Source organism: Procambarus clarkii, chromosome 14 (genome assembly GCF_040958095.1).
Source record: "Procambarus clarkii isolate CNS0578487 chromosome 14, FALCON_Pclarkii_2.0, whole genome shotgun sequence".
Lineage (NCBI taxonomy): Eukaryota > Metazoa > Arthropoda > Malacostraca > Decapoda > Cambaridae > Procambarus > Procambarus clarkii.
The window spans coordinates 5417180-5434561 of record NC_091163.1 but is presented as its reverse complement, the minus strand read 5'-3'; the positions used below and the strand labels follow the sequence as shown (position 1 = coordinate 5434561).

General features: G+C 46.1%; 1 protein-coding gene across 1 annotated transcript in view; it reads left to right on the top strand.

Moving 5' to 3' along the window:
* Nucleotides 1-210: 210 nt before the first annotated feature.
* Nucleotides 211-17382, top strand: part of LOC123772449 (putative defense protein 1) — a 29989-nt gene continuing 12817 nt past the window's right edge. The window contains exon 1 of the mRNA XM_045765631.2: nucleotides 211-531. Within this exon, the coding sequence (XP_045621587.1) occupies nucleotides 330-531 (202 nt within the window). The 5' untranslated portion in view covers nucleotides 211-329. The remainder of the gene's footprint in view (nucleotides 532-17382) is intronic.

Here is a 17382-nt window from a genome sequence, read left to right as displayed (position 1 = left end):
GACAAGTGTGAGAAAGGTGAGTGAGGTGACTCAACCCAATGACTGTTTACTCTCCTGGAAAGGTCTGAGAGCAACACCCCCCCACCTCCCCTAACCCCCTGAGTCACATGACCGATGACGTCACCATCAACAAACACCCCCCCAAGACACGTGACCAGTGACGTCACCAGCCAGCTATAAAAGGCTAGCGAGGGGGGCGCGGAGCTCCACTCCCGCCCCGGCCTCCGTGACCGGCACTACCGCTGCCCCCCGCGCCAGAAACACTCTTACTGTGCCTTGGAAACACGGAGAATACTTCTATAAGGAGACTTTGAGAGTGTTACTGAACCATGTTGAGCTTGAAGATTGTGTTGTTGGTGGCGGTGTTGGTAGGCTGTGAGGCCTTCCCTGATGGGGCGCCTATTGAGGCCTGCATCAGGGAAATCCCTAATAGACCTAATCACCCGAACACCGAGCCTAGGTCTCTTGCGAGTTTTAAGCACTCCTTCACGGCCTCCGACGCTTACTATGCTCCGGGGTCCAGAATACAAGGTTAGTTAACCACGTGGTGACTCATGCTTCATGGTATTGTTACTATCTACTATATATACCTGGCTAACTGTCCCTCTCCACACACACACACACCTCACTACTGTCCCTCCACACACACACACCTCACTACTGTCCCTCCACACACACACACCTCACTACTGTCCCTCCACACACACACACCTCACTACTGTCCCTCCACACACACACACCTCACTACTGTCCCTCCACACACACACACACCCTAGCTACTGTCCCACCACACACACACCTCACTACTGTCCACACACACACACACCTCACTACTGTCCCTCCACACACACACACCTCACTACTGTCCCTCCACACACACACACACCTCACTACTGTCCCTCCACACACACACACACCCTAGCTACTGTCCCTCCACACACACACACACCCTCACTACTGTCCCTCCACACACACACACACACCCTCACTACTGACCCACCACACACACACCCTCACTATTGTCCCACCACACACACACACACACACACCCTCACTATTGTCCCTCCACACACACACACTATTGTCCCACCACATACACACACACACACACTATTGTCCCACCACACACACACACACACCCTCACTATTGTCCCACCACACACACACACACACCCTCACTATTGTCCCACCACACACACACACACACCCTCACTATTGTCCCACCACACACACACACACTCACTACTGTCCCACCACACACACACACACACACACCCTCACTATTGTCCCTCCACACACACACACTATTGTCCCACCACACACACACACTATTGTCCCACCACACACACACACACACTCACTACTGTCGCACCCCACACACACACACACACACACACACCCTCACTACTGTCCCACCACACACACACACTCTCACTACTGTCCCACCACACACACACCCTCACTACTGTCCCACCACACATACACACACCCTCACTACTGTCCCACCACACATACACACACCCTCACTACTGTCCCACCACACACACACACACACACCCTCACTACTGACCCACCACACACACACACACATCCTCACTACTGTCCCTCCACACACACACACACACTACTGTCCCTCCACACACACACACACACACACCCTCACTACTGTCCCTCCACACACACACACACACACCCTCATTACTGTCCCTCCACACACACACACACCCTCACTACTGTCCCTCCACACACACACACACTCACTACTGTCCCTCCACACACACACACACACACACTCACTACTGTCCCTCCACACACACACACACCCTCACTACTGTCCCTCCACACACACACACATACACTCACTACTGTTCCACCACACACAGACACACACCCTCACTACTGTCCCTCCACACACACACACACACTCACTACTGTCCCACCACACACACACACACTCACTACTGTCCCACCACACACACACACACACTCACTACTGTCCCACCACACACACACACACTCACTACTGTCCCACCACACACACACACACTCACTACTGTCCCACCACCACACACACACACTCTCACTACTGTCCTACCACACACACACACACTCACCCTCACTACTGTCCCTCCACACACACACACACACCTCACTACTGTCCCTCCACACACACACACACCTCACTACTGTCCCTCCACACACACACATACCCTAGCTACTGTCCCTCCACACACACACACACCCTCACTACTGTCCCTCCACACACACACACATCCTCACTACTGACCCACCACACACACACACACACCCTCACTATTGTCCCACCACACACACACACTCACTACTGTCCCACCACACACACACACACACCCTCACTATTGTCCCTCCACACACACACACACTATTGTCCCACCACACACACACACACACACACTATTGTCCCACCACACACACACACACACACACACACTATTGTCCCACCACACACACACACACTCACTAATGTCCCACCACACACACACACACACTCACTAATGTCCCACCACACACACACACACACACCCTCACTATTGTCCCACCACACACACACACTCACTACTGTCCCACCACACACACACAAACACACACACACACCCTCACTATTGTCCCTCCACACACACACACACTATTGTCCCACCACACACACACACACACACACACACACACACACACACACACACACACACACACACACACACACACACACACACACACCCTCACTACTGTCCCACCACACACACACACCCTAACTACTGTCCCACCACACACACACACCCTCACTACTGTCCCACCACACACACACACACTCACTACTGTCCCACCACACACACACACACCCTCACTACTGTCCCACCACACACACACACACCCTCACTACTGTCCCACCACACACACACACACACCCTCACTACTGTCCCTCCACACACACACACACACACCCTCACTACTGTCCCTCCACACACACACACACACACACCCTCACTACTGTCCCTCCACACACACACACACACACACACACCCTCACTACTGTCCCTCCACACACACACACACTCACTACTGTCCCTCCACACACACACACCCTCACTACTGTCCCTCCACACACACACACCCTCACTACTGTCCCTCCACACACACACACACACACCCTCACTACTGACCCTCCACACACACACACACACCCTCACTACTGTCCCTCCACACACACACACACCCTCACTACTGTCCCTCCACACACACACACCCTCACTACTGTCCCTCCACACACACACACCCTCACTACTGTCCCTCCACACACACACACCCTCACTACTGTCCCTCCACACACACACACCCTCACTACTGTCCCTCCACACACACACACACACACACACCCTCACTACTGACCCTCCACACACACACACACACACTCACTACTGTCCCTCCACACACACACACCCTCACTACTGTCCCTCCACACACACACACACCCTCACTACTGACCCTCCACACACACACACACACCCTCACTACTGTCCCTCCACACACACACACACACCCTCACTACTGACCCTCCACACACACACACACCCTCACTACTGACCCTCCACACACACACACACACACTCACTACTGACCCTCCACACACACACACACCCTCACTACTGACCCTCCACACACACACACACCCTCACTACTGACCCTCCACACACACACACACCCTCACTACTGTCCCTCCACACACACACACACACCCTCACTACTGACCCTCCACACACACACACACCCTCACTACTGTCCCTCCACACACACACACACACCCTCACTACTGACCCTCCACACACACACACACACCCTCACTACTGACCCTCCACACACACACACACACCCTCACTACTGACCCTCCACACTCACACCCTCACTACTGTCCCTCCACACACACACACACCCTCACTACTGTCCCTCCACACACCCTCACTACTGACCCTCCACACACACACACACACCCTCACTACTGACCCTCCACACACACACCCTCACTACTGTCCCTCCACACACACACACACACCCTCACTACTGTCCCTCCACACACACACACACACCCTCACTACTGTCCCTCCACACACACACACACACACCCTCACTACTGTCCCTCCACACACACACACACACCCTCACTACTGACCCTCCACACACACACACACACCCTCACTACTGTCCCTCCACACACACACACACACACACCCTCACTACTGACCCTCCACACACACACCCTCACTACTGACCCTCCACACACACACACACCCTCACTACTGACCCTCCACACACACACACACCCTCACTACTGTCCCTCCACACACACACACACACCCTCACTACTGACCCTCCACACACACACACACACACCCCCTCACTACTGACCCTCCACACACACACCCTCACTACTGTCCCTCCACACACACACACACACCCTCACTACTATCCCTCCACACACACACACACACCCTCACTACTGACCCTCCACACACACACACACACCCTCACTACTGACCCTCCACACTCACACCCTCACTACTGTCCCTCCACACACACACACACCCTCACTACTGTCCCTCCACACACCCTCACTACTGACCCTCCACACACACACACACACCCTCACTACTGACCCTCCACACACACACCCTCACTACTGTCCCTCCACACACACACACACACCCTCACTACTGTCCCTCCACACACACACACACACCCTCACTACTGTCCCTCCACACACACACACACACCCTCACTACTGACCCTCCACACACACACACACACCCTCACTACTGTCCCTCCACACACACACACACACACACACCCTCACTACTGACCCTCCACACACACACACACACCCTCACTACTGACCCTCCACACACACACACACCCTCACTACTGACCCTCCACACACACACACACCCTCACTACTGTCCCTCCACACACACACACACACCCTCACTACTGACCCTCCACACACACACACACACACACCCTCACTACTGACCCTCCACACACACACCCTCACTACTGTCCCTCCACACACACACACACACCCTCACTACTATCCCTCCACACACACACACACACCCTCACTACTGACCCTCCACACACACACACACACCCTCACTACTGACCCTCCACACACACACCCTCACTACTGTCCCTCCACACACACACACACCCTCACTACTGTCCCTCCACACACACACACACACCCTCACTACTGACCCTCCACACACACACACCCTCACTACTGACCCTCCACACACACACCCTCACTACTGTCCCTCCACACACACACACACACACCCTCACTACTGTCCCTCCACACACACACACACCCTCACTACTGACCCTCCACACACACACACACACCCTCACTACTGTCCCTCCACACACACACACACACACACACACACACACACCCTCACTACTGACCCTCCACACACACACACACACCCTCACTACTGACCCTCCACACACACACACACACCCTCACTACTGACCCTCCACACACACACCCTCACTACTGTCCCTCCACACACACACACACCCTCATTACTGTCCCTCCACACACACACACACACCCTCACTACTGTCCCTCCACACACACACACACACCCTCACTAACTCCTCATCACATACTAGGGTTAAACATCTGGCTTTTCATAGTCACTATAGAGACAAACTTAATTCCCAATATATCACTTTCTTCCCTCCCCAGGTAGAAATTTCTGGAACCCCGTGATTAATGACCTTTGTAACAGTTGGCATTTCTTCTTTCCCTATATGTAAAGGTCAGAGTACGGTCATTAGCCAGGCCGCTCTCGTCCCCAACGTCCAGAAACTGTCGTACTAAAGTGCCCTCTTATCCTAACCTTCCAGAGGACCCAAAACAGAAAACGGGACAGTATGTCAATTTGTGTCAGTCGCTTCCCTTTTCTAGTATGACGGTTTTTGGTCTTAGGTAACATACGTCGAAATGAGACGTGGTATTAAGAGGACGGGTTGAACGGTCCCCTGTTGCTCTCTCTCTCTCTCTCTCTCTCTCCCTCTCTCTCTCTCTCTCTCTCTCTCCCTAGGTCAAATAACCAGTTGCACTGGGTCAAACAAGCACCTATGACAGGCAAAAATAAATAGTTACACGAGGTGTAACTCTTGCTTTAGGTTAAATATATAGAATCAAGATGTAAACAATCAATAGATACAATCAGTAGCACAATCAATAGATACAATCAGTAGCACAATCAATAGATACAATCAGTAGCACAATCAATAGATACAATCAGTAGCACGACTCGAATTGTCTAAATTCGAGCAGCTGACCCAGGACCTGAAATAGTTGGAGACGTGAGGTCAAATGTAAGCCATTTTGTCTGGACCAACAGGTGTTCGGGTCAGGTCAACAGGTGTCCGGGTCAGGCCAACAGGTGTACGAGTCAGGCCAACAGGTGTCCGGGTCAGGCCAATAGGTGTACGGGTCAGGCCAACAGGTGTTCGGGTCAGACCAACAGGTGTCCGGGTCAGGCCAACAGCTGTCCGGGTCAGGCCAACAGCTGTCCGGGTCAGGCCAACAGGTGTTCGGGTCAGCCCAACAGGTGTCCGGATCAGGCCAACAGCTGTCCGGGTCAGGCCAACAGGTGTCCGGGTCAGGTCAACAGGTGTTCGGGTCAGGCCAACAGGTGTTCGGGTCAGGCCAACAGGTGCAGGAGATCAATGACTTGCAAGAGAAAGATTACGAAGTCTTCCCTCGGCACCTACACCTGACTCTTCAACTTCTGAGTTTACTGATCAAACAGGTTCTTGAATTTATAGGTCAACACACACACACACACACACACACACACACACACACACACACACACACACACACACACACACAGCCACAGGAAGCAGCCCATAGCAGCTGTCTATCTCTCAGGTACCTATTTACTCCCAAGTGAACAAGTGAAAGAAACTCTACCCATTTGTTTCTGCCTCGGCCAGGAATCGAACCCCGGGCCCTTAAGACCACGACCCCCGGGCGCTGTCCTCCCAGCCACGAGGCCCTGATTGTGTTGATTGTGAGGGTAAGACACAACACAATCAATAGCACCAAACTTGCTCATGGCTGTTGAAGTACTCACACACTATCTATAAAGATGTCCACAAAACACTCAAGACAGGACACCCCAGACTTCAGGAAAAAAAGGCAAGGGAAAAGGACCTATTAAGAGAAAACACCAAGGCCATTTACACTATATATACCAATGGCTTGGGGCTTTCTAACGTAGTCTCTCCGATATTTAACAACAGAGACACTAGACAAATATTTTTAGTGTGAAGTAACGGAGAAAATAATGAGGTTGATAATGAAAGGGTCCCCCTAGAGAGGGCCAACTTGGTAACGAAAGGGCAGAATAGGTTTAGCAAGGAAAAGTCGTACTTGATATACCGGATTGAGTTTTTTATGAAAAGGTTACTAATATACGAGAGGAAAAAGTAGGTTGGATAGCGTGCATTTTCCTATATTGTCAAAAAATCCTTTCATACTGTTTTTCACGTACAAATGGTGTATAAAATAGAAAATCAGGCTTCTTTGACACCTGGTGGATGGGGTTCTGGGAGCTCTTCTACTCCCCAAGCCCGGCCCGAGGCCAGGCTTGACTTGTGAGAGTTTGGTCCACCAGGCTGTTGCTTGGAGCGGCCCGCAGGAATTTCTGTCAAAACACTGTACTGGAAAAGGGAGACCTGACAAGACAGAAAATAAGACTCTGTTAAGAAGACATTTCGAGCCTAATGAATATGTCAAAACGGGGTCCCAAAAGGCTTAGTCCTATGATCGCTGTTATCCCTAATTCGCATGTTGCAAAGCTGATGAGAAGGCATTATCAGGAGAAAGCGGCAAGCAATTATGACTATATAGCACAGGGAAGGGGGGTCAGGATGAGGATTTGGGATGGGACGGTGGGTAAGAAGGAATGGTGCCCAACCACTTGTGGACGGTCGGGGATTGAACGCCGACCTGCATGAAGCGAGACCGTCGCTCTACCGTCCAGCCCAAGTGGTTGGGTAGGCTGATAAGGAATGTAAAAAAGAGTGAAGGACTACAGTAAATTACAGTTACAGGAGGACATTGACAAACTAGAATTCTAGAGGATATGATTGGAGACAGAGCTCACAGTCTTAGAGGATTGGCAGGAAACAAGGGGGAACTAAAGATAAAGGACAGCCTCCTTAAAGTGGGACAAGAGGACATCAGTGGAAACATAAGTGAATCGAAGCACTGTAGGGAAACACTGGCACCCTATACAGGTCAAGGAAATACAGGTCCACAGGTGGAAGCCACTGAGAGGAGAAGTTCTGGGAACCACCTCCATCCACAACTTTAAGACCAATTCGAGAAAGAATTCTCACCTCAGAAGAGTTAAGTCGTAAGGCGACGAACACGAAGAGGACAGGAAGCTGGGGTGTAAACGGCTAGATCTCACTTGCCCAGTAGTTACTGTTAGTTAAGTGTTGATAGGTCATTACACACCACACCACACACTGCCACTCCACCACACTACCACACACACACACCACACACTGCCACTCCACCACACTACCACACACACACACACACCACACAGACCCGTTGCCAGCACCACAAACACTTCAACGCCCAGATCTCCGGGGTCGACAAATATTGAATTCCCATCTTGGGGTTCAACGCCCCCCCCCCCCGCGCCCCCAGTCACCCCCTCGTCAAGGAGACGTCACCGGCACCATCTCCATATATCCCGTTGCACAACTCCCCTTAACCCGTTTAACGGTACAATTATTTAAAACTACTACATCAAGTTCAAATCAAACGGGAATAAATCGTTGATAGCGATTGGAACAGAAGTGATTATCGTGTGATTGGATTCGTGTGAGTGTTGCATTTGCTTCGCAACAGAGTGGTCCCTGGTTCGATTCCCCTTGCAGGGAGGGAGGGAGGTGGATTGATCATGCTTATCTTTCACCTGATGCCTCTGTTCACCAAACAGATAACCAGGAGTAAGGCAACTGTTGTGGGCTGCATCATATTAGGGACCTCAGTAGCCCTAAAAGGCTTCCTGTGTCCCCCTTGACTCTCAGACTCCTGCAGAGGTCAACTACGGTGACCTTCGCCCCCAGGATGCCACCCACAACAGTTGAGTAACTCCCGGGTCCCTATCTTTGCTGCTAGGTGAATATAGGCATCAGGTGAAAGGAAACGTGCCCAAGCACTGAGAGAGAGAGAGAGAGAGAGAGAGAGAGAGAGAGAGAGAGAGAGAGAGAGAGAGAGAGAGAGAGAGAGAGAGAGAGAGAAACGTTCTGATCTCCCTCAGTACAAGGACCTTACCTGACAGTAAAAGTGTTAGTGGTCCACACTAACATGTGGCTTTTCAAATTTTGTAAGTACGAGGTCAAACTGAACCACCCCATTCACCTATCACCCACCCACACCCACACCCCACCCACCCACCCACACCCCACCCAGCTCCCTTGCACAAATAAAAAGATCTTGCGCCACAATGGCTTGATTTCCCAACCACTAATAAAACACACCTTAGTACAATCTTAAATCACTTCGTAGAATCTTAACATTATTGAGACGTTGAGGCTTTAATAATGTTGATTGTGCAATCTATTGCAATCTTTTAAATTACACGGTTTTGTCAACATATGAGTGTAGATAGTGTCGTGAAGGATTTGAAAACTGGTGTAGTTAGCCATGCTAATTTATTTGCTGGGACATAGTTATGAGAGGAGATTGGGCCCAGTGTGGAGGCTTCGGGAGTGACAGGCGGCCTGTCTGTCTGTCTGTCTGTCTGTCTGTCTGTCTGTCTGTCTGTCTGTCTGAGGTTGTAGTGTCAGCACAAACACTGTTGGAGGTTGTTAACCTGACCTCAACAAACAAGAGGCATGTATATAGACTTAGTCTGAGGAAAGATATAAAATTATACGTCTGTTTACCCCTTTCAGAATTCGATGTTCAATAATACTAAATAATATTGTTTTGAAGGCGCGGGTCAGCAAGAGTCAGTTGCGTGTGGTGGTACGACCCTTCACGGTACGACCCTTCACGGTACGACCCTTCACGGTACGACCCTCACAGTACCACCCCTCACCCCCCCCCCCCCCCCAGCGTCAGGTCATCAGCCCCAAGGGTTTCGAACCCGTGTCGGCGCCCTTCAGATGCTCAATTGTTTCCCACTACTTCTTACCCCACCTTTTACTTACCTAAATTTACCCGATGGCCCCGTTATCTAGTGTGCCTCGACGGGGGCAGGAAGCCGGCAGCTCGTCAAACATCACCCTCTCTCTCTCTCCCCCACGACCCAATCCCATTGAATTCTACATAGTTATTTCTTATTCCGAGTCATGTATCTCTCTACATATTATATGTGAACTATTACATAGAACAAATAAATGTAATGTTTGCTTCATTTTTTAAGTCAAATGGTTTTGTCTTGGTAAATGAGCAGCAGTTATAGCCAGACTGTCACCTTGTAGCGAGACTGTCACCTTGTAGCCAGACTGTCACCTTGTAGCGAGACTGTCACCTTGTAGCCAGACTGTCACCTTGTAGCCAGACTGTCACCTTGTAGCGAGACTGTCACCTTGTAGCCAGACTGTCACCTTGTAGCCAGACTGTCACCTTGTAGCGAGACTGTCACCTTGTAGCCAGACTGTCACCTTGTAGCGAGACTGTCACCTTGTAGCCAGACTGTCACCTTGAAGGTGGTCTGTCACCTTGAAGGTGATCTGTCACCCAACAGTCACCGCTGGAGGGGACGGGGGGGGGGGTCACACACCGGTAATTGTCTGTCCAATTGTTAGTTTTCACCCAGACAATTGCCTGGAGGCATTGATTATTGAGTGTACCTGCCGTGTATAGCAGGGTACTCTAGGTATACACGTTCCTCGGGTACCCCTCCAGCAGGGTACTCTTGGTATACACGTTCCTCGGGTACCCCTCCAGCAGGGTACTCTTGGTATACACGTTTCTCGGGTACCCCTCCAGCAGGGTACTCTTGGTATACTGGTCCCCCGAGTACTCCTCCAGCAGGGTACTCTTGGTATACTGGTCCCCCGAGTACTCCTCCAGCAGGGTACTCTTGGTATACACGTTCCTCGGGTACCCCTCCAGCAGGGTACTCTTGGTATACACGTTTCTCGGGTACCCCTCCAGCAGGGTACTCTTGGTATACTGGTCCCCCGAGTACTCCTCCAGCAGGGTACTCTTGGTATACTGGTCCCCCGAGTACTCCTCCAGCAGGGTACTCTTGGTACACTGGTCCCCCGAGTACTCCTCCAGCAGGGTACTCTTGGTATACTGGTCCCCCGAGTACTCCTCCAGCAGGGTACTCTTGGTATACTGGTCCCCCGAGTACCCCTCCAGCAGGGTACTCTTGGTATACTGGTCCCCCGAGTACTCCTCCAGCAGGGTACTCTTGGTACACTGGTCCCCCGAGTACTCCTCCAGCAGGGTACTCTTGGTACACTGGTCCCCCGAGTACTCCTCCAGCAGGATACTCTTGGTATACTGGTCCCCCGAGTACCCCTCCAGCAGGGTACTCTTGGTATACTGGTCCCCCGAGTACCCCTCCAGCAGGGTACTCTTGGTACACTGGTCCCCCGAGTACTCCTCCAGCAGGGTACTCTTGGTACACTGGTCCCCCGAGTACTCCTCCAGCAGGGTACTCTTAGTACACTGGTCCCCCGAGTACTCCTCCAGCAGGGTACTCTTGGTACACTGGTCCCCCGAGTACTCCTCCAGCAGGGTACTCTTGGTACACTGGTCCCCCGAGTACTCCTCCAGCAGGGTACTCTTGGTATACTGGTCCCCCGAGTACTCCTCCAGCAGGGTACTCATGGTACACTGGTCCCCCGAGTACTCCTCCAGCAGGGTACTCTTGGTACACTGGTCCCCCGAGTACTCCTCCAGCAGGGTACTCTTGGTATACTGGTCCCCCGAGTACCCCTCCAGCAGGGTACTCTTGGTATACTGGTCCCCCGAGTACCCCTCCAGCAGGGTACTCTTGGTACACTGGTCCCCCGAGTACTCCTCCAGCAGGGTACTCTTGGTACACTGGTCCCCCGAGTACTCCTCCAGCAGGGTACTCTTAGTACACTGGTCCCCCGAGTACTCCTCCAGCAGGGTACTCTTGGTACACTGGTCCCCCGAGTACTCCTCCAGCAGGGTACTCTTGGTACACTGGTCCCCCGAGTACTCCTCCAGCAGGGTACTCTTGGTATACTGGTCCCCCGAGTACTCCTCCAGCAGGGTACTCTTGGTACACTGGTCCCCCGAGTACTCCTCCAGCAGGGTACTCTTGGAAGGTGCTGTATACTGGTAAACCAACTTGTAGTTTACCGTTAGAGCGGTGATATATATTGACACAGTTTACATTACAAAATGATCTTGATGGGAAGATAAAATAAATATACACTAATCCCAGCATTCAGTTATATACATCAGTCAATATACATCATTCAGTGATGTATATACACCGTTATATACATCATTCAATATACATCATTCAGTGATGTATATACACCGTTATATACATCATTCAATATACATCATTCAGTGATGTATATACACCGTTATATACATCATTCAATATACATCATTCAGTGATGTATATACACCGTTATATACATCATTCAATATACATCATTCAGTGATGTATATACACCGTTATATACATCATTCAATATACATCATTCAGTGATGTATATACACCGTTATATACATCATTCAATATACATCATTCAGTGATGTATATACACCGTTATATACATCATTCAATATACATCATTCAGTGATGTATATACACCGTTATATACATCATTCAATATACATCATTCAGTGATGTATATACACCGTTATATACATCAGTCAATATACATCATTCAATATACATCATTCAGTGATGTATATACACCGTTATATACATCAGTCAATATACATCATTCAGTGATGTATATACACCGTTATATACATCAGTCAATATACATCATTCAGTGATGTATATACACCGTTATATACATCAGTCAATATACATCATTCAGTGATGTATATACACCGTTATATACATCAGTCAATATACATCATTCAATATACATCATTCAGTGATGTATATACACCGTTATATACATCAGTCAATATACATCATTCAATATACATCATTCAGTGATGTATATACACCGTTATATACATCATTCAATATACATCATTCAGTGATGTATATACACCGTTATATACATCAGTCAATATACATCATTCAATATACATCATTCAGTGATGTATATACACCGTTATATACATCAGTCAATATACATCATTCAATATACATCATTCAGTGATGTATATACACCGTTATATACATCATTCAATATACATCATTCAGTGATGTATATACACCGTTATATACATCATTCAATATACATCATTCAATATACATCATTCAGTGATGTATATACACCGTTATATACATCAGTCAATATACATCATTCAATATACATCATTCAGTGATGTATATACACCGTTATATACATCATTCAATATACATCATTCAGTGATGTATATACACCGTTATATACATCATTCAATATACATCATTCAGTGATGTATATACACCGTTATATACATCAGTCAATATACATCATTCAATATACATCATTCAGTGATGTATATACACCGTTATATACATCAGTCAATATACATCATTCAGTGATGTATATACACCGTTATATACATCAGTCAATATACATCATTCAGTGATGTATATACACCGTTATATACATCAGTCAATATACATCATTCAATATACATCATTCAGTGATGTATATACACCGTTATATACATCAGTCAATATACATCATTCAATATACATCATTCAGTGATGTATATACACCGTTATATACATCATTCAATATACATCATTCAGTGATGTATATACACCGTTATATACATCAGTCAATATACATCATTCAATATACATCATTCAGTGATGTATATACACCGTTATATACATCAGTCAATATACATCATTCAATATACATCATTCAGTGATGTATATACACCGTTATATACATCATTCAATATACATCATTCAGTGATGTATATACACCGTTATATACATCATTCAATATACATCATTCAATATACATCATTCAGTGATGTATATACACCGTTATATACATCAGTCAATATACATCATTCAGTGATGTATATACACTGTTATATACATCATTCAATATACATCATTCAGTGATGTATATACACCGTTATATACATCATTCAATATACATCATTCAGTGATGTATATACACCGTTATATACATCATTCAATATACATCATTCAGTGATGTATATACACCGTTATATACATCAGTCAATATACATCATTCAATATACATCATTCAGTGATGTATATACACCGTTATATACATCAGTCAATATACATCATTCAATATACATCATTCAGTGATGTATATACACCGTTATATACATCAGTCAATATACATCATTCAATATACATCATTCAGTGATGTATATGCACCGTTATATACATCATTCAGTGATGTTAATACACCGTTATATACATCATTCAATATACATCATTCAATATACATCATTCAGTGATGTATATACACCGTTATATACATCAGTCAATATACATCATTCAATATACATCATTCAGTGATGTATATACACCGTTATATACATCATTCAATATACATCATTCAGTGATGTATATACACCGTTATATACATCATTCAATATACATCATTCAGTGATGTATATACACCGTTATATACATCATTCAATATACATCATTCAGTGATGTATATACACCGTTATATACATCATTCAATATACATCATTCAGTGATGTATATACACCGTTATATACATCATTCAATATACATCATTCAGTGATGTATATACACCGTTATATACATCAGTCAATATACATCATTCAGTGATGTATATACACCGTTATATACATCAGTCAATATACATCATTCAATATACATCATTCTGTGATGTATATACACCGTTATATACATCATTCAATATACATCATTCAATATACATCATTCAGTGATGTATATACACCGTTATATACATCAGTCAATATACATCATTCAATATACATCATTCAGTGATGTATATACACCGTTATATACATCAGTCAATATACATCATTCAATATACATCATTCAGTGATGTATATACACCGTTATATACATCAGTCAATATACATCATTCAATATACATCATTCAATATACATCATTCAGTGATGTATATACACCGTTATATACATCATTCAATATACATCATTCAATATACATCATTCAGTGATGTATATACACCGTTATATACATCAGTCAATATTCATCATTCAATATACATCATTCAATATACATCATTCAGTGATGTATATACACCGTTATATACATCAGTCAATATACATCATTCAATATACATCATTCAATATACATCATTCAGTGATGTATATACACCGTTATATACATCAGTCAATATACATCATTCAATATACATCATTCAATATACATCATTCAGTGATGTATATACACCGTTATATACATCAGTCAATATACATCATTCAATATACATCATTCAATATACATCATTCAGTGATGTATATACACCGTTATATACATCATTCAATATACATCATTCAATATACATCATTCAGTGATGTATATACACCGTTATATACATCAGTCAATATACATCATTCAATATACATCATTCAGTGATGTATATACACCGTTATATACATCAGTCAATATACATCATTCAATATACATCATTCAATATACATCATTCAGTGATGTATATACACCGTTATATACATCATTCAATATACATCATTCAATATACATCATTCAGTGATGTATATACACCGTTATATACATCATTCACAACGTCAACAATCACTAGGACCATCCTGGAGCCAAAATCACTCCTAATACACAGTTCCTATATAATAGATCTGATTGTCACTTATCAATTGGTCTAATTACAAAATGTAATTAATTTTTTCCACTAGCCTTTTTGCTAGGTAGAGCTAGATGAATAGCACAAGAGGAAACGCTGGCATTAGTTCTGCCTTCTTTGTCAACTTTGTCCATTCCTGTCGCTATTTTGTAAGTCGTGGTCATATCCCTTCTTCTTTTTTTCTATCTTCTAGGTTTGGTATATTAACGCCTCTCTTCGTAGTTCTTGTTTGTCAGTTCCGGAAGACATTTGTGTGTCTTTGCACCTTTTTTAGTTTAGTGATGTGCTTAAGACATTGGTGCTATACAGCTGCTGCATATTCCAGCTTTGGTCTCACGTAGGTCGTGAATAATTTCTTTATATTTCTTTATATTTCTTTAATATTTTACCGTCGAAGTATTTAAAAGCGATTCTCAAGTTGGAGAGCACAGTATGCGCTCCTACCCCACAATGTGTGTGTGTGTGTGTCTGTATTTACTTATCTAAGTTTTAAATTCGAGCTTCAGCTCTTGGGGCCCGCTTTTCGGTAGTCCTCTGCTACATGACTCCATTCCACACACATAACAGCCTATACGACAGCCAGCGCAACAAGAAAGGAAGCAAAATTGGGCTGAAAACAGCACCTTGTTTAACCCCATTTCTAGTGAGAAATTTTCAGAGAGGACATTACTCCATTTTAGAACTAATTTGCATACCTGTTAAGAAATATATTGATAATAATACAGATAGATATTTAGTGATGAAAGAAAACAATTTTGTTAAGAAATTCTGTCAAAAGTTTGGCGTAATCAACTTCGTCAAAATCTTTGGAAAAATGAAGGAAAGAGAGAGACCAAAGTACCTTGTCAGTAACCGGTAATTAAAGAACCTAAGCAAACCTGTTAAGCAGGCGATGAGTCACAATAACGTGGCTGAAGTATGTTGACCAGACCACACACTAGAAGTTGAAGGGACGACGACGTTTCGGTCCGTCCTGGACCATTCTCAAGTCGATTGTGATCTCACAATCGACTTGAGAATGGGCCAGGACGGACCGAAACGTCGTCGTCCCTTCAACTTCTAGTGTGTGGTCTGGTCAACAAACCTGTTTAAAGCATAAATGACTGATCTTGGACCTTGGATGTGCTCTCTTAGGCTCCATTAAGTCAATACCTTGTGAGTGGTTGGACTCAATACTTCCCGCCGCCACCAAACACCGTTGAGTGACCAGTTTTTATGCAAATGGAAAGTGAGACTTGTCCAGTTGGTCAGCGAGTAGAGGATCAACTACTTTCTTTAATGGTGTGTTTAGGGGAATA